This window comes from Rhipicephalus microplus, chromosome 9, assembly GCF_043290135.1.
Source record: "Rhipicephalus microplus isolate Deutch F79 chromosome 9, USDA_Rmic, whole genome shotgun sequence".
Lineage (NCBI taxonomy): Eukaryota > Metazoa > Arthropoda > Arachnida > Ixodida > Ixodidae > Rhipicephalus > Rhipicephalus microplus.
Window position 1 is genome coordinate 867,154 of NC_134708.1, and position 18,627 is coordinate 885,780.

General features: G+C 46.3%; 1 protein-coding gene across 2 annotated transcripts in view; it reads left to right on the forward strand.

Annotated features, from left to right (window-relative positions):
* The window catches only part of LOC119163317 (putative ATP-dependent RNA helicase DDX43), a 244,512-nt gene that overhangs the window by 9,068 nt on the left and 216,817 nt on the right, over window positions 1-18,627 (forward strand). For both annotated transcript variants that reach the window (XM_037415283.2, XM_037415282.2), the window contains exon 2: window positions 2,794-2,927. In XM_037415283.2, coding sequence (XP_037271180.2) covers window positions 2,794-2,927 — 134 coding nt within the window. The remainder of the gene's footprint in view (window positions 1-2,793; window positions 2,928-18,627) is intronic.

The following is an 18,627-nucleotide window of genomic DNA, read 5'->3' on the forward strand; positions in this document are numbered from 1 at the left end:
ATTGAATGGGAAGAAAAGGAAGATGTTTTTGCCTTTCAGTCATCTCAGGTGAATTCATAAGGGAAGCTAAGAGCTTTTTTTTCTTTATCACTAATGAGAAATAAAAAAGGCAATGTGGTTTCTTTGCACAGTGGTACACAACAGTATTATGTACTGAGGCATGCAAATCATGAAGTTGCAATAGCTTGAAAGAGAAAATGAAACACCAATGCTGGAAAACTTCAATGTGAATATTGAACCGGTATCACGGCCGGTATTATGCCATTCGTAGCGAATTACATTCAAAACGAAGGCCATTGCGATTATGCATTCCTGATCTACGCGGCAATGTGAAATGAAATTCGCGTGATGTCAACATTTATCGGGAGGCGGCTAGCAAAATGTTACAAATCCCACATATAACTTACATAATGTTGTCCGGCTGGTTCAAAATATACTGCCTCGTGATGAAACAACATCAGTAGGGAAAAAAAAAAACCTCACTCATATCCAAATCAAGACTAGCTTAAAACTGCTCGCAACTTGCAGTCGGCAATATTGCCGACTGCACGGCATTTAGAGCTACGCCTACAAAATAACTTGTTCACATTGACTGCTCTTACGGCTTTGACTTCATCAGTGATTAACAGAAAACTGTGTTTTCAAACTAATTTTTATTTTGGGGGAAGCACTAGTCTCCCTAAACTGGTGTCCAACACGTGCCTGCGTTAATAGCGAATCTAATGCGGCGACGCAGCACCAAAACAACAAACAAGGAGTGTGTGTAAACATGATTGACAGGAGGCACGCTATAGCATCAAATCTGAGCCCGGGAAAGAAAATATAGCTGCATATATTGTTTCCACTATTGTGTCGTATGTTAAAAAGTTACTGGATATAAACAGCAACCTTTAATAAACATCTCAGCATCGTTCACATTTGGTTTAATGTGTCGATCTTGTAATCTCTTGTCAAGCACCTGTTGGCGAAAGTTCACTTGTCACGCTTCCATGAGTTCAGTGAACAAATTCAATGGGGGAATGTCATTCACTATGCAGCAACAAAATGACATTAACGCATAATGTCACATTACAGGTGCCATTGGACTGGGGTATTATCGAGTATATTGAAGCATAATGCATAGTAAGTTGTGATGATGCCCAGTCTATGCAGTTATAATTTTCAATGAGTTTTCTTTGTCGTTTTTTATTATTAGACTGCTGGTTTCTTTATAAGGTCTTTTTTTTAATTACATTATTAAAACTGTCACATGCAGAAACCGTGTGCCCATGCTTGCTTTGTCACTAAAATCCTTCGTTTTAACACAGATCTTGTTGAGTGCAATGAGGCCAAAATGTGACACACACTTGTGATTATTGGCTTCTCTCTGAATTTTGGTCTTGCCTCCTTGTTCACATTGTAGCAAGGTTTCTAGTGCACATTTTAATAGAATGTTTATAGAAAATTTAGACACATTTTATTCAAAGTGGAGGATCACCAGACTTCACGGGCACTTTATTTATACCCTCAGGGCTTACATGAAGCATTATAGAGGGTAAGGGCTAAGGTACATCGATACATGCAAAAAATAAGTATATTACAACGAAATATAAAGCAAAAAACAATATTACAAAGGAGAATATATTAGTGTAGGTGATATTAGTGTAGTAGTGTAGGTGATATTAGTGTAGGTGTGTGTAAGCACAAACAGTAATAATGAAAATATATTTATACATCTGCTAACTAAAATATAATACAAGATAAAGAGAATAGTGATTATCAGAGAAGGACAGTGGATAATAAAAACACAAGAATTGAATTATGTACTTTGGTGCATAAATATAGCTATAAATAGTAATGGTACAAAAAGAGAAACGAAAACATACGGGATATCAAGAATGACAAAAAAAAATGAATACAAAGTACCAGAGCAAAACACAATTGCATATTGACTAACAACAACAACAACAAAAAAAAGATGTAGCATAAAAAGTAAGAGGCAAACAAACAATAAATCGCAAATGCAGTACTGAAGCAGCTTGGTGCAGGCTTATAATTCGTTTGTTAGTGCTTTGCGGAAACGATCTGTGTCTCTGATAGCGATAAGGGACGCAGGCAGGCGATTCCACTCGTCACATGTTGTGAAAGAACAGTGTGAGATCGTGCTGTGTAGTCTCGAGCTGGCTATTCATCCTTTCCTATCTTACTACTCTTTTTTTTATCTCTTTCCTTTCTATTATCCCCAATTCCCCCCCCCCCCCCCCATGTGTAGAGTAGCCAACGGAGCGAAGCTTGGTTAACCTCCCTGCCTTTCCTCTCTATCTCTCTCTCACTCATTCACTCACTCACTCACTCTGCACCAAAACAGAGTTTTTCCTGCTTCGAAAATTGCTCCAAATTCTGATCTTGCTGAACCAGCACTGCATTTCAGTTCAGCACTTTGGCTTTAATGAACTTTTTTCTGGGGTCCTTTGAAGTTTGTTCAACTAAAGTTTCACTGTAATGGCGTAGTAGATGCATCCCTACTTGACGACAAAAATTATCATTTATGGCGTAGTGACTATCATGCAAGTGTACTTGTAGTAGTTTTTAGAAAAAGCTCTAGAAAAGCCGCTGTTTCAGCTTTTGCTTTGACTGTCATGCTCAGTTTTATTGCCTTTTGCTCTTTGTACCCAGTTTTTATTGATGTATTACTGTGTCACACACACACATGCACGCACACACACGTACTGTTAAATGTATTTATATTTTAAAAGTGAATACTCCTTCGCAGATGAGCAGAAAGCAGATATTTGCTTTCTTTCTTCTTCCCAGACGATCTGGCAGGAGCCAAACTTGCCGTGAAGGCTGCCGTCAGTTATCAAGTGGCATGAACAACTGGAGGCAAGGTCCTGATAAAGATACTGAGCTCATGGTTGTTCCTGCAAAAGAAATCGGCAGGATCATTGGTGAGTGTATTGTGCATAGGAAGTCATTTTTTTATTTGTTTCCTGTTGGCCGTCATGGCCGTAACAGGGTGGGTACAGTAATTGTTAACATAAAGCAAGAATAAGTGCAACGTGTTATAATGAAGACAGAACTAGAAAAATACATATTTTTGTAAAGAAAAAATATTTTAAAAACTCTGTAAAAAAACGTACATACATATATTGTGATGGTGGTATAGTATGCAATATGAAGTAACTACACAATGTATTTTCAAACAACATGGCAATGCACGTATAATACTAGCAATACTCAAGGTTACGATATATTTTTAATGCACTCTTCAAAGCTTTTGATGCTCTTTGAATTTATTACAGATACTGGCAACTGATTCCACTCTTTTATTGTTCGTGGAAAAAAAAAATTCGACACACCAAGGTTGCATTTTGAAACCAAAAACAGAAATTCATTGCATGATCTGACATTGCTAGTGGGCCTGGGAACAAGATAATGTTTAGTTTCAATATTGAGGTGACCTTTTGATAACAAAAGAAAAAGAAATTTAAGTCGGCCAAATTTCCAGCATTGAGCCAGCATAGGCAATTGAAGCAACTGAAGCATTTCAGAAAGGGAGTCATTTCGAGAATGACGCGATAAAATTAGCCTTGCAGCTTTTCTCTGTACTTTTTCAATTCAATTCATTAACCCCGACTGGAAGGGATCCCATACTGCACTGGCATGTTGCAAAGTTGGCCTTGCGTAGGTGAAATATGCAAGCAGTTTAACAGATGGTGTTGCTAGTTTTAGTTTGCAACAGTTGAGATCCTTTCACGTACACATGTATTTGCTAAGCTGACTGAAGTGGTGTGTGTGTGTGTGTGTGGGGGGGGGGGGGTGTAAGAGAAAAGTTGGCAGTGTCATGAGCAGATCAAGAACAAAACAACAAAAAGCTTTGTGTATCCATGAAGATGTACTGAATGATGATGAGTGGGCCAAGTAGTGGGATCGTTTGGTGTTGTAAATCATCCATGACATTCACCACTCATGAGTGTAAAAGAGTGACAAAGTGGTGCACTGTAACATATACAAGGTCATAAATGGTATGTTGTTTTAAGTTGTGAATTTCATTTTGCCTTCATTATTACTGCCTTGTAGTACCTAATCTAGCCTGAAGTCGCAAATACAAAGTTTGTACGCGTGGTGGTTGTTGGTTGTTAGTCATAGGAAATGTATCGTAGAGCATATCCAGACATCATATTGCTACGTGCCAGTGCATGGAGCTGAAGAAGACGAAGCAGATAGACTGGCACGAGCTAATCTGTGTGGCTGGCGCTGCTCGCCTAACCGTCTGTAAATACAACGGCCGAGTCGCCTCTGCACAACGGGACACGCGCGCCTCCCTCCACAGACACTGACCTACATAGAGCTCGTCTCAATACCACCAGTTCCCGACGGTGACTATGTTCTGACCCCTATTACCGATGTTCTCATAAGCCGTGGCATTACATTACCGCACACCATTCTGTCCGTCGCAGGAAATTCTACGTGCCTCCCAGTTGTCAACTTTAGCTTGACACCTCAAGTTTTGCCGCAAGGGATGTCTTTAGCGTTGCTCTGCACCTTAGAAGACAATGCGGTAGATGTTTTCGCGATGGCCGCCCCTTCTGAACCCCACGCTCAACATCAGTCTGCCACTTGCTTTGACAGCGCTATTACTTCGATGATCGCTTCCAACTTAACACCGCAGCAGACTGATGAGCTCCACCGGGTTCTGCTGTCCTACATCGACGTATTTGACATCAGCGGCCGTCCGTTGGGGAAAGCTACCGGTATGAGCCACCGCATAAACACTGGTAATGAGCATCCTATTCATAGGCGCCCATATCGGGTGTCGGCGGCCGAGCGTCACATCATCCAAAGTGAGGTCGACAAAATGCTCGCCAAGAACATCATTGAGCCATCTTGCAGTCCTTGGGCTTCTCCTGTAGTGCTAGTCCGCAAGAAAGATGGTGCATGGCGTTTCTGTGTGGATTATCGACACCTAAACAAAATTACCAAAAAAGACGTCTACCCTCTGCCACGAATAGATGATGCGCTTGATTGCCTCTATGGGTCCCACTATTTTTCCTCCATAGACCTTCGTTCCGGCTACTGGCAGATAGAGGTAGATGAAATGGACCGTGAAAAGACGGCATTCATCACCCCCGATGGCCTATATCAGTTCAAGGTCATGCCCTTCGGCCTTTGTAACGCTCGCTCCAGCCACCTTCGAACGAATGATGGACTCCCTGCTCAGAGGATTCAAATGGTCCACATGTTTGTGCTACTTGGACGACGTCATAGTCTTTTCACCAACGTTTGAAACTCACATAGAGCGCCTCTCAGCCATCCTGGGAATCTTCCGTCGCGCTGGCCTGCAGCTCAACTCGTCCAAATGTCACTTTGGACGCCATCAAATCACAGTGCTTGGCCATTTAGTAGACGCCAACGGTGTACAACCAGACCCGGCAAAAATCAGCGCCGTCAAAAACTTTCCTGTACCACGATCTTCGAAGGATGTACGCAGCTTTATCGGACTATGCTCCTACTTCCGACGCTTCGTGAAAAATTTTGCGCACATAGCGAGGCCGCTTACGCAGCTCCTCAAGAAAGAAGTCCCGTTTTCATGGGGCTCCGAAGAGGCTTCTGCGTTCTCGACTCTCGTCGCTCTTCTCACTACCCCTCCGATTCTGGCACACTTCAACCCTGCTGCCCCTACGGAAATCCGTACAGATGCAAGTGGGCATGGCATTGGTGCAGTGCTGGCTCAGAAACAACATGGCCATGATTGCGTTATTGCATATGCCAGCCGCCTCCTATCCGCCCCTGAACGTAACTATTCGATAACAGAGCGTGAGTGCTTGGCTCTTGTATGGGCGGTAGCGAAATTTCGACCTTATCTATACGGACGCCCATTTTTGGTAGTTACCGACCACCACGCACTCTGCTGGCTGAACTCTCTGAAAGATCCATCAGGCCGCCTTGGTCGCTGGGCTTTGCGCCTGCAAGAGTTTTCCTATTCGGTGGTCTACAAATCTGGCCACCTACACCGTGATGCCGATTGCCTCTCCCGGTACCCTGTCGACGATCCTGAGGACACTGACGAGCCCACGGAGAACTCTATCTTGTCAGTGTCCGACTTCCTTAATGTTGGGGAAGAACAGAAGCGTGATCCAGAGCTGCTTGACATCATCAGCTGTATGGAATCCTCCACGAATGATGCTTCCGTCCGCTACTTTGTCATTCAAAAAGGTGTGCTATACCGTCGCAATTTCCGACTAGACGGGCCCGACCTTCTCATTGTTGTGCCTAAGCATTTGCGCCGCTGTGTTCTCACCGAACTTCACGACGCTCCCACGGCTGGACACCTTGGCGTATCCCGCATGTACGAGCGCGTCCGGCGCCGTTTTTTCTGGCCAGGCCTTGCTCGTTCGGTACGCCGATACGTCGCCACATGTGACCTATGCCAACGTCGTAAGACACCATCGCTGCTACCCGCTGGCCATCTTCAACCAATTGACATACCCGCGGAACCATTTTACCGTGTTGGGTTAGACCTGCTTGGTCCTTTTCCCACATCAACATTGGGAAACAAATGGATAGCCGTTATCACAGACTACGCTACACGCTACGCTATTACGCGAGCTCTACCGACCAGCTGTGCAACCGACGTCGCTGACTTCTTGTTACGGGACGTTATATTGATTCACGGTGCGCCGAGACAGCTTCTCACAGACCGTGGCCGTACATTTTTATCCCAAGTCATCGCCGACATTCTGCGTTCTTGTTCGACGCAACACACACTGACAACCGCTTACCACCCTTAAACAAACGGCCTTACGGAACGATTTAACCGCACTTTAACAAATATGCTCGCTATGTACGTGTCGCCCGACCACCGAGACTGGGACCTTGCCTTACCCTACGCAACTTTCGCGTATAATTCATCCCGTCACGACACAGCGGGCTTTTCGCCGTTCTACTTATTGTACGGAAGAGAGCCGACTTTACCACTGGACACAGTCATCTCAGCTCACACCTCGTCCACCAGCGAGTATGCCCGCGACGCGATTGCGCGAGCCGATCATGCCCGTCAGCTCGCTCGCGCTCGGCTGATGGCGTCGCAAACCAACCAATGCCGTCGGTACGATGCGGAACATAGAGACGTACATTTCGCTCCCGGTACCCTCGTTTTACTCTGGTCCCCTCATCGTCGGCTGGGCCTATCCGAAAAACTTCTGTCTCATTACACGGGACCCTATCGTATATTGCGTCAAGTAACACCTGTCACCTATGAGATCAGCCCCATCTGCCCATCATCATATACTATGCGGCCCAGTGATATCGTACACGTCTCGTAGATCAAGCCCTACAATAATGCGTCATATAACGACCTTTAAAGCACCGGGACGGTGCCTCCGCCGCCGGGGGTCATGCTACGTGCCAGTGCATGGAGCTGAAGAAGACGAAGCAGATAGACTGGCACGAGCTAATCTGTGTGGCTGGCGCTGCTCGCCTAACCGTCTGTAAATACATCGGTGACTACCCCTCTGAGTCAGTCTCCTTCACGTAACAATATGCTGCACAAGCTAGTCGGTCGTGATCATCATCACAGTTACGGAACACGCCAACATAGCCATCGGACAAGCCTCGACGTATAAGAACTTCGCCCTTAAAATAGTGGAAGCATTACACATCATGCCACAGTGGACGACTCTTCCCTTGTGCATGTGTTTGCATCTCTAATGTGATGTAAACTGATGCTACACTTCTCAAATGTGGAACATGCTGCCACACTTGTCACGAGCGATTAGCCTGCAATGTTTTGCCTTCTGATACCATCTCTTCACCCAACTGCACCAGAATATTTGCACTTGCGCATTTACTGTGCAGGCACCTTTGAAGTTTGATTATGTGGGAGCTGCTAACTTCTGACTATGCATGGGTGGGGTACATATCATGCTTGGCCAACGTGGCAATGGCTATGCTTGCTTGAGTGCTTTCGGTGCACAGGGCAGAAATGAAGAGTAGTGTGTTTGTGTTGTGTTTGGGTTGTCGCCTAGTAGCCATTTACAGAAGGTTTACTCTATAGCACAAGTTGAATACGTGGCTGTCATGATTATCTCAAGTGCAGAAGATCAAAATGAGAGAGACTGTGGTGGCATGGCAAATGGACCTTATCAAACAACACAGCAAATGATAAACACCGATAATTCGTGTAAATCAAACATGCTCTGAACTGAAACCAAAACTAACATGATTGAGTTAGTCTATGGGAATTGAGTCTAGGCCGCTGCCAGTGTGCGGGCTTTTTCACCTATTTCTACCGTTCTCATGTCCTAACATGACTGTCTCTTCCTCCGCGCTCCGTCTATGGTGGGAGAGCGGGAGTGACGGTAACCTCTCTTACCTGGCAGCCGATATCGATGGTGACACTGCGCTTGAGTCTCCTGAGGCGTTTCATGCATGCACCAAGTGGGAGTGAGAGACCTCTCTAGACATTAAAGGGTGAGCATGCCCTTTCTTTCCGCCCATCGGCTCCCGTTCTTCTTCGAGCTCACATGGACTCGCCAAAGGTACTTTGCCCCAGCGGCGAATGCTTAAGTTTCATTGCCCCTTCCGAGCACTAGGCCAAAGGGTGTTGCGGTGTGTTCGCGCCTGGTCTTACTACACCAAGTCATGCCTCTTGAAGCCAATGCGAGCAGAGTTTGCCCTCACTCGAGCAATACGGCCCTGTGGTCACTGATCGTGAGAGTGCACAGCATAGTCGCAAGGGCGTTTCCCTTAGCGGCGTGTCACCGTGAACCTTCTTGCTCACGGAGACGTGCTCGCAGCACCCTTTGTGTTGTACTTTCGTCCATGTCGTGGGTGAGCCTCTCTTTCTTTCCCGCCTCATCTTGCAGTGGGTGTTTTACTGCATTTTTGGGGGTGCTGCAGGCAATAAAAATTTGCGACTTGTTTGAGAGCAGTACTGTGTACTTGCCGCAGTCATGTGAGGTGACAGTGAATGCCGCCCTGTTGCTCGCTAAGACTGAACCCACACCACTTGTACGCTACAAGTCTACTATACCTCTAAGTCAGTCTTGTGTGGCTACTCTCCTAGTCGCGCACATATTGAATGTCTTACGGTTTATGATCCCTGTGGGCAACTACGACGAAGTGTGACATCATCATAGTCCTTGCATCGATCGTACGGTCATCTTTGGTCATCCTCTTTTAAGTGAGCCGCCTGTTTTCGTCTCATGAACTGGTCGCTGTTACGTTCGTTGTCTGGCTTGAAAGGTTAGGCATAGCTGTGCGGGCCAACTGGTGCTTCGGGGATTGCAGAGGGGAGGGCTGCCATCAGGCCTAGAAGAGGAAGTGCTGCTGGTGCGTCAGTGACTCCTGTGGTGAGGCCGGCACAAACCCAGGTAGCAGGGGCGTAACCAGCAACTTATGTGCCGCTTTGTATTTCTCAGTATTTGCCAGTGTCTGTGATGTGTCTGAGTCGTCGAGGCGCCAGATTGAGTGTGTTCTGAAGTGTCACGTCATCTGCAAGGCTGTTGAATCGGTTTTCCCAGCAAACTCTTGGGGAGAAGGCATAGTGCAGGTACTAACTAGATCAAAGGCGCGAGCACTGTCTGCAAAAGCCTCTGTTGCAGAGGCAAAGGAGCCTTAAATCGACACTGAGCCTAGTCCCAAGTTAGAAGAGGTCATTGACACTGTGATTACAGAGCAACAAGTGCAAGAACAGGTTGCTGAAGCCAGTTGGGGAGGCAACTGTGCCTAAAGGCAACAGTGAGCCCAATCCAGAGAAGAAAGAGATCATTGACACCTGATTGACGGGGTGTACAGAGACAGCTGTGGCCCCAGAGCCGATTCCTAGTAGCACAGAGGATAGCACAGAGGTGGCCCATTCCAGCTGCCAGGAACTCAAAGGAGTTTTGTGTCACGCCAATCTCTGATAACTTAAAAGAACACTGACATAAAATTTACCCATGTCAAGATTTTTGCGTCAACGAGTAGCAACCGACCCCCTAGTAGCTATTTGCGACCTATAATGTAACTGAGGGACAAATAACTATAACTTTTATAGATTTATATGACTGGTATCAAGCACAATTCAAAATAACTGGAAATTCCACCATTTGTAGCGCTGGGAGCGCTACCAGTGGTGCTGGCTTGCAGTCACCTTCAGATCGCACCACACCTGACCACTTCTCCGCAGAAAAGTGACATCGGGCTCAGCTGCTCCGCAAACATTACGTCTGCTAGGCACACACATTCAGTCATGCCTTGTCACCTGCATTGCTGTCGTCGCCGTACAAAACGTCAACTAGGGTTGAATACGACAGTCTGGAGCTTGGAATTGCTGCGATTCACGACACCGCGAATCATTTTGCCGATCGACCCTTTGCAGAACAGGGGTTCCCAAATGGACGCCGTTCCAAGCAACAATAAAGAGTTGCCCGAGGATGCATGCTTTAGCTATGCTCGTTCGTGCGTCTAAATGAGCTATATTGGTGTGTAAGGGAATGCACACCAGCGGAGAAATAGAATGCGTTCCCTGCTTGCCAGATTCTTCTTTGTGCCTCCAGATGGCCTCACCTATCCAACCTTTCACGGTGGCAGCGGTGGTAACCTGGTATTAAGTGGACGCTAAGAAGTGTGCGAACCAACTAAATAACAATGTTGATTATATCTGTCTATACGCTACTCCACTTCGATAGCTTGTGGCTGTGTTGGCGTGTAACATACGTGTGACGAAAATGCACCCTCCTTGAACTTTTTTTTGTGCTTTGAACCAGACGACTTCAACTCACACGCAAAGGTTCCCCAACAGGCTACGTTGAATCATGCTTGTTTCTTTCACCAATATTTTACGGGTGGTTTGCATCTTGATAATTTCACGAAATCATTCAAAGCAATGCGATGAAGATCAGACATGACCAGTGAGTGCGTTTACAGACTTCCGCGCCACGATGAGAACACTCTGATCGTAGTTGTCATCGCTACAAGCGCATCGTCATTCAGTATGGGATGTGTAAAATTTGTCACACCGAACACGTAGCACTAGTGTCGCAGGAGCACTCCATTTCTCATTAAGCTCTCTTACGCTGTTTGCTGTCGAAATAAAATAACTTCCACGAGACTTGGCCAAGAGGACCTATGCACACTAGGCAATCATATTGACGCAAGGTAGGCAGGCAACTATAGTGGCCAGCCTCTGAGGAGGATAGCGAAGTAGTTCTGTGGGCGCGTGGTCTGGTGTTCCTTCTTTTGGCCTTTTGGACTGAAAATAAACGCCCTGTTTTGTGCCTGCATCTCTGTGTCCTTGTGACATTTTCTGGTGGAGGTGCCAGGTACGGTAGATGATACAGTCCCCAGAGAGTAACCCTGACGCAAGCCCATCAAGTAGCTCAGCGGAGCTTAGCCATGTGCACATACGTTCCAGTCGTTGTCTCCAGAGACTCGAGCCACAGCACGGTTTGCTGCCTGAACGTCAGAGGACTATGAACCGAACACCTCCTAATGTCGCCGCGCCAGCACCAGCGCACCTGGTTGTCAACCAACCCAAGAAGCTGAAGACATTTCACGGAGCTGCTTTTGAAGATGCCGACAACTGGCTCAAGCATTTCGACCGGGTCACCGTCATCAATGATTGGACTCCAGAGCAAGCTACGCTATGTGTACTCCTTTCTCGAGGACTCCGCGAAAACATGGTTTGAGAACCACTAAGCAACGCTTACGTCATGGGATGAGCTTCACCGGCAGTTCTTAAAGGCCTTTGCCCAAGAGGACAGGAAAGAGACAGCGGAGCATGCTATAGAGGCAAGGGTTCAAAGCCCTGGCGAAAGGGTGACGACCTACATAGAGGACATGGATCCGCTTTTCAGGCGTGCGGAGTCCTCTATGACGGAATCCAAAAAAGTTCACCACTTAATGCGTGGTGTTAAAGAGATTTTTGCCGGCCTGATTCAAAACCCGCCTGCGACACTTGCGGAGTTTCATGAGGAAGCCCCTGCCATGGAGAGGGTCCTTCAACAGTGTTCCAGGCAGTATAACCAGGCCCCGAAAACTCTCGGGTTCCAGCAATGGCCGTAGAAGGCGAAAAAATCGACCGCGGCGAGTTTTGTCATGTGCGCTTATAGTGAAACTACTAACTCCTCTTTTAGCGGTCGGATAAGTTAGTGGGCATTTTCCCTGTTAGGGGTGCTCAATGCGGCTGAAAGTTTTATTTCAGAATGAATCAAAACACTGTTAACATAATAGTTACTGCATTGTTTTTCATAAAAATATAAAAATTTTTTTATTAGTTTTACTATTAATAAAAGAGCGGTGACTGTTTCATTTTCAAGTATTAAGGGGGGGCGCGGCAAGTAAAGTGCCGATTTTGGTCAAAATATGCGATTTTCTGATTTATTTTTTTTCGTAATCTTCAGACCTTCAACTTCCTTGTTCTAAAATATTACAGCGAAACGTGCGCTACAAATCCCGCAAATAGTGTTTTTGCCGAGGCTAGTCGCCGAAAAGTGCGAAAAAAAAGCCCCTGAAACGGTGTTGTTCACGCCGCACAAACGCGCCAAGTTGTTGACCGTGGGCCGCCATTTTGGTAGCTTTGGAAAGAGGAGAAAGCCGGCTTCCCGATGGTCGCGGTCTCGTATTTCGCCGAGTGAAAATAAAAGCGCGAGGAGCAAGTAAAAAAACGAAAACGAAGAACGGCAGTTGGCTGCGCGGGTCACGTGGTAGCAGGCGCGACCTCTTACTGGTCAAAGCATAGCCTCCTCTATAACTTTGTGCCCGAGCGGTCGGTCCCTCAGCGCCGTCCCCCGAGCTATTATGGGATGCGAGCGCTCCTGGCGGAGCGCCGAGGCGCAAAACGAGAGAATGGATGGCAGCTATGGAGAAAAAACCGGCTTTGAGTAACTACCGAAAGGGCAAAAATGAAATAAGGAGGGAGGCATTTTACGATAATTCAAGGGGAAGCGCTTTACTGTTTGAAGCGAGATCGGGTTGCCTTAGAACGCGTAGTTATAAAGCAAGATTCAGTAAAGAAGAAGAACAATGCACATGCTGCGGGAAAGATAAGGAAACGGCGGAGCATGTTCTGATTGAATGTGGAGATATCCACCCAGGTGTACGTTTGGGCACGAGCCTACAGGAAGCCTTGGGAGAGCCTCGACAGGGGGAAGACGTTGCTCCCAACGCCAGATGTTGCTGCACTAGCAATGGTTGGTGGCTATATTGCAAGAACAGTCCACGAAACCATTTCCTGTGATGAATGCTTCACTTTGGTGACTAAACCAAACACCTCTGCGCCATCGGATGCATTAATTAGGCACCAGGACAGAGGTGGACTCCTGTATCCGTCAACTGAGCTCGTAATGGTTCTAAATTCTCTAAAGAATTTACGCGGAAGTTTTCCTCGCAAGAGCGAGAAAGATGAATCAGCCACTGAAGGCTGCCGTTGACAACGCCGCGCAAATACTACAGAAACGTGACAAACTCAAGTGCTCGACCCCGGGACATCATAAAAAACTTTTGGAGGTTGTGCTCGTGAAGTTTCTCCGCCCACTTTTTCTGAACTTCGCGACGAGTGTGACTGACAAACACGACTGGGCAAAAGATTTTCATGTCAAACCATTGTCTCGAAAAGTGCTCAAGCTTTGAGCGCGAAATCAAATAACAAAGCTCACATTGCATTCTGCATACAGTGCTTGTGTTAAAAATTTGGTGTGTGCGCACTTCTTAACGTATACGCATAATCCAATGCAATGTAGACGGTTTCTAGACCGTCATAAACGCAAGCGTGCATAGGCCGCGTCGTCTGCTGTTATTATGGGATCGGTGCGGCATCTGGCGGCGAGCGCCAAAACTATAAGGGACGGATGGCGCGTATGTATTTAGCGCTAATGCGCGGGCACAAAAAAATATAGGAGGCTATGGTCAAAGCTGCGCCGCGCACCTTGGCAACCTTGGAAGCGCGAGCGCATCTGCGGCCGCCGAGTCGAGAATCATCCGGCGTGCGCTTCGTTTTTTGCCAGTTGGCTGTTTTTGTGATAGTTCGCGTGCTTTTTTTACCAAGCTTTGTTTACATCGGTGGTCTCTTCTGAGTGCTTGCTCATACTGCGGTGCTATGTTGTCGCAAAAAAAGTTCCGGAGCGTCCACAAGTACGGCAAGCGTCGGAAAGCTTGGAACAAAGGGCAGACGACTGCGGCTGCCGTCCCAGTCGCAGTTCCGGACGGAGCATGCTCTTCAAGCGTCACGGAGCCTCTACTCAGACCCTTCGCTGATTGTTGTGAGGCCGAGAGTGTGGAAGGTGCCACATCGTCGTATGTCAGACCGCCGGATGCCGTCGACCGTGATGGACGCTCTCGCGAACCCGATTGCGGTGGCACCGCGTCGGCAGCCGTTGCAACTCCGGGCGTGCGCGCGTCGAACATTCTATCGCGAGTTTCGGCCCAGATTCCGAGCAGTGAAGAAATCGCGCAGCGGGCGCAGACAAGGCGGGATGTTTTGGATGCCGTAGCATCGAAATCCGCTTCAAAGCGGAAGCTCGAGCTTCTGAACGAAGGCTGCGACGAAAATGACGGCGGTAAGGACTCCACATTCTTCATTGTAAATAAGAAGATGCTGAACGGTCTGCTTTCGTCAGTAAAGTGCAACAAGTGCGACGAAGGGTCGATACGCCTCGAGACTACGCACTGCCTTGGACTCGCGGCGAGGATGGAACTTTTTTGTGACAATTGTGGCATAGTGAACAGTGCGTGGTCGTCCCCGAGGTGCTCCGGGCAACAAAAAACGAACCCCTTTGAGGTAAACGTGCGTGCTTTGAGGGCTGTGCAGTCAGTTGGCAGAAAACAATCTGCCATAAATGACATTTTTTCTGCGATGGACATTTCGCATCGAGCACTGCACCACAAGTCCTACCAGAGACTGCAAAGGAAGTACAGCCACCCTGCCACCACATCAGCTGCCACCCGCATTGAAGCAGAAAGTGCACAGAAGGTGCATGACATTTACAAGGACCTAGGAGGAGTGCCAGGCAACATTGACGTCATTTACGACGGCACGTGGATGACGAGGGGGCACAGAAGTCATATTGGCGTGGGCTGTGTAATCGAGCTGTACACAGGCTTGGTCTTGGACCACTGTGTCCTGTCCAACTACTGCCAAGGCTGTGCTGTTGGTCCCAAGCCTGGTGACGACAACTATGAGGAGTGGCTTGAGAAACACAAGCCACAGTGCCAAAAGAACACCGATGCTAATGCAGGCCAAATGGAAGTAGAAGCAGCGAGGATCATGTTTGAAAGATCGTTTACCAAGTACAAGCTTCGATACATCAATGTGCTCTGCGACGGTGACAGCCGTACGTACCTTGCCCTCACACAAGACAAGGTGTATGGCTACATGTTGATTAAGAAACAGGAGTGTGTGAACCATGTGAAAAAAAGAATGGGCACTTCCTTGCGCAACCTTCTTGATGAGCACAAATCCAAAGGCCGAGGACTGAGCATGGGTGGCAAAGGCCGGCTGACGCAGGGCCTTATAAAGAAGTTGACGAATTATTATGGCTGGGCCATTAAGAGCCACCCCAACGATGTTCCTGGCATGGAGAGGGCCATCATGGCCACTTATTACCATGTAACATCCACAGACCAGGATCCACACCACGACCTGTGCCCAAGTGGGACTGACTCCTGGTGCCCGCACAATCAGGCATTGGCCAAGGGAGAGCCGCTGCCGCCTCACAAACATAAACTGCCCCCTCACGTGCGAGTGGCACTGCTGCCAATCTACAAGCGCCTCTCGAACAAAGAGCTCCTTGAAAGGTGTGCGCAGGGAAAAACCCAGAACGCTGTGGAGAGTATGAACAGCCTCATTTGGTCACTCCAGTCCAAGAGCCAGTTCGCCTCCCTTCGAAGTGTGGAAAGTGCAGTTGCAGATGCAGTCTGCCGTTTCAATGGTGGCTGCAAGAGTGCGCTGCAAGAGATCACTGCTCAACTGGGCTTCAATCCAGGAGACTGCTCTTTGCGGCGAGCAGCCGAAAAGGATGCCAAAAGGGTGAAGAGGGCTCAAAAGACGCATTGTTCCACGACAAAGAAGCGCAAAACTGGGTTGCGCTCTACAGAGGCCAAGGCCACAGCATCTCAGGATTACTGCCCAGGAGGATTCTGAGTGTTTTAGGCATGTTGTGAACTTCCAAACAAGAGTGAACTTTCAAAGTCAGTTTTCTCAACTCTTGATTTTCGCCTATGTGCCTTCGCTAGAACATCTGTCATTTTTTAACAAAGACTGATAGAGTCGTTCCGTTTTTTGCACTAGGCTCAGGAGGCCTTTAGCAGTGCAATAAAGCTTTATCTCTCTTCTTACTCATCATTTAAAATTTTTAGAACACATTTTATAATTACTGCGATGTGTGTGCAAAACAACATCCATGTTTTGGAAATTTTATTTATGGTTACAAGAACTAGAAAAATCAACTAATAGCTTCTTTGCACAAGTTGATGCTTTGGGAACATAATAAAATGAAAAAATAATTTCATTTAGCAATAATTATCTCTTTAAGTGCGAAGAGCATTAATTAGTATAATTATGCTTGTAACTCAAAAAGTACAAGAGGTATTTGAAAACGGTTTTCATATTTGGAATCCTCACAATCATCCACATACACACACCAAATTTCATCACAAACAGTACATTAATAAAAAAATTAGTTTTACTTGCCACGTCCCCCCTTAAGATTATCTTGATACTTGAGGAGCAGCAGCCCATTGGCATCAATTGTGTTTCTGTCGAATTTGTTCAAATTGTACTGTGCTTAGCCGCGATAGTTTTTATCGATCCGCATTACGAAGCTCCGTTTTAATTCTGCTTTGATATATCAATGCGAGCTTGTGTGTCGAACTTTATGGGCTGCTACGACAAAGCGAACGTGTCTAGAGGCTGTGAACCATGTCAGCTGCTAGGCACTTTTTCAAGTTAAGCTGGAGATTGCCATTTTGGACACAGGTCAAAACTTGATGCAACCGTTGTAGATGGGTCAGGAAGTCTGGCGAAAAGACGACAATATCATCTAAATAGCAGAGGCAAGTGTGCCACTTCAGGCCGCGTAAGATGCCGTCCATCATGCGTTCAAAGGTAGTGGGCACGTTACGGAGACCGAATGGCATTACTGTGAATTTGTACAATCCATCTGCTGTTACAAATGCGGTTTTCGAGCGAACAGTTGCGGGAGCAGCCAGGCAATGGTCATTCGCTTCTGCATGTGTCTGCCTTCTTTAATAATAATAATAATAATAATAATAATAATAATAATAATAATAATAATGCTGTTGTTGTTGTTGTTAGTGGTGGTGGTGGCGGTGGCGGCGGCGGCAACGGCGGCGGTTGTTGTTGTTGTTGTTGTTGTTGTTATTGTTGTTCCGAACACCAAACAACTGACTTGCTCACTGCCCTGCTCAGAAGTTTTATTTTGGACAGATATACATGTTTTTTCAGATTTACCAGATACGCTCAGAACTTCCCGAGTGCGTTTGGCTATTTATAGCCCAGCGATCACCTAGACTTGCATGTGATGAGGACAGGGCATCATAAACACACCTTAGGTGCCGCTAGCTTTTTTAGAGAAAAAACGTTCAAGTTACACTGAAAAGTTGCAGCATCCTACATGTAGGACACTGGAAATATATGGGTTAAGTACGAAATATGATACCTAGGACAGAAATGTGAAAACGTCATAGTTTCGAAAAAACAGTGACTGCCCGAATCTGCATTTGAAGTAAATGTTCCAAAACTATTTTTTTCTAAAAAAAAAAAAAAAACGTCTTTTGTCATTTCTTCTGCCGATCAGTGAGGGATCATGTGGCCAAACTTTTTGAATGCGACGCACAAAGGTACATGCAGCAATATTGAACAAGCATTCATCAGTTTGCTCATTTCTTAAAGTGACACAAGAAAAGAAAAAGATTTATGATAAGTGCGTTGATGCTCTCCCAAGAGCAGGGTTGTCGTCCACCTTGCTACTACGTTGTAGTTGCGTTCAGGAAGCGCAGCAGCAGGTAGGAACCTGAGTATTCCTTGTGCTGCAAGTTGGCACAGAGCACCCGTGCGAGATCGCGGTGGTAGGTAGAAACAGCCCCCCATGTGCATGCCATAAAGGAAGCGAGCGCACACCTACCGACTGGCCGTCAAAGATTTTTGAAAACCCATCTCTGATGCTTAATAAATAAGGCTGTAAAGAAGGCTGAGCTAGGATGGGAATATTTCTGACCACCACTATAAACAGAGCTCAAATTTTATTTGTTTAATTTATCATAGTGAAACTGGAAATAATTGGGGTTGTGTTAGTGATAGCTTCAGTATCCTCGAATATATAGCTAAAAATGAACATGTATGCCAATTCATTCTTTCTTGGAACAATTAAACAGTGGAATAGGCTAACTGAGAAGCATGCATGCTGTGGAAATGAAGATGTACATTACTTGATGCTGTAACCTTCTAAGCCCCTGTTGCAACCTGAAGACAGTTGTCTTTATGTGTAAACCAAGTTGTATTAGAATGGAAACTTGGTTGAATTAGTAGGCTTTCATTAATGCCTGTCCTATGCTCATATTTCTTTGTCCTTGTCTCGTGTGCTCTGTTTCAACTAAAGATGAACTTTTATTATGTGTGTGAATGAAGAAGTAATTCATTCAATGTTT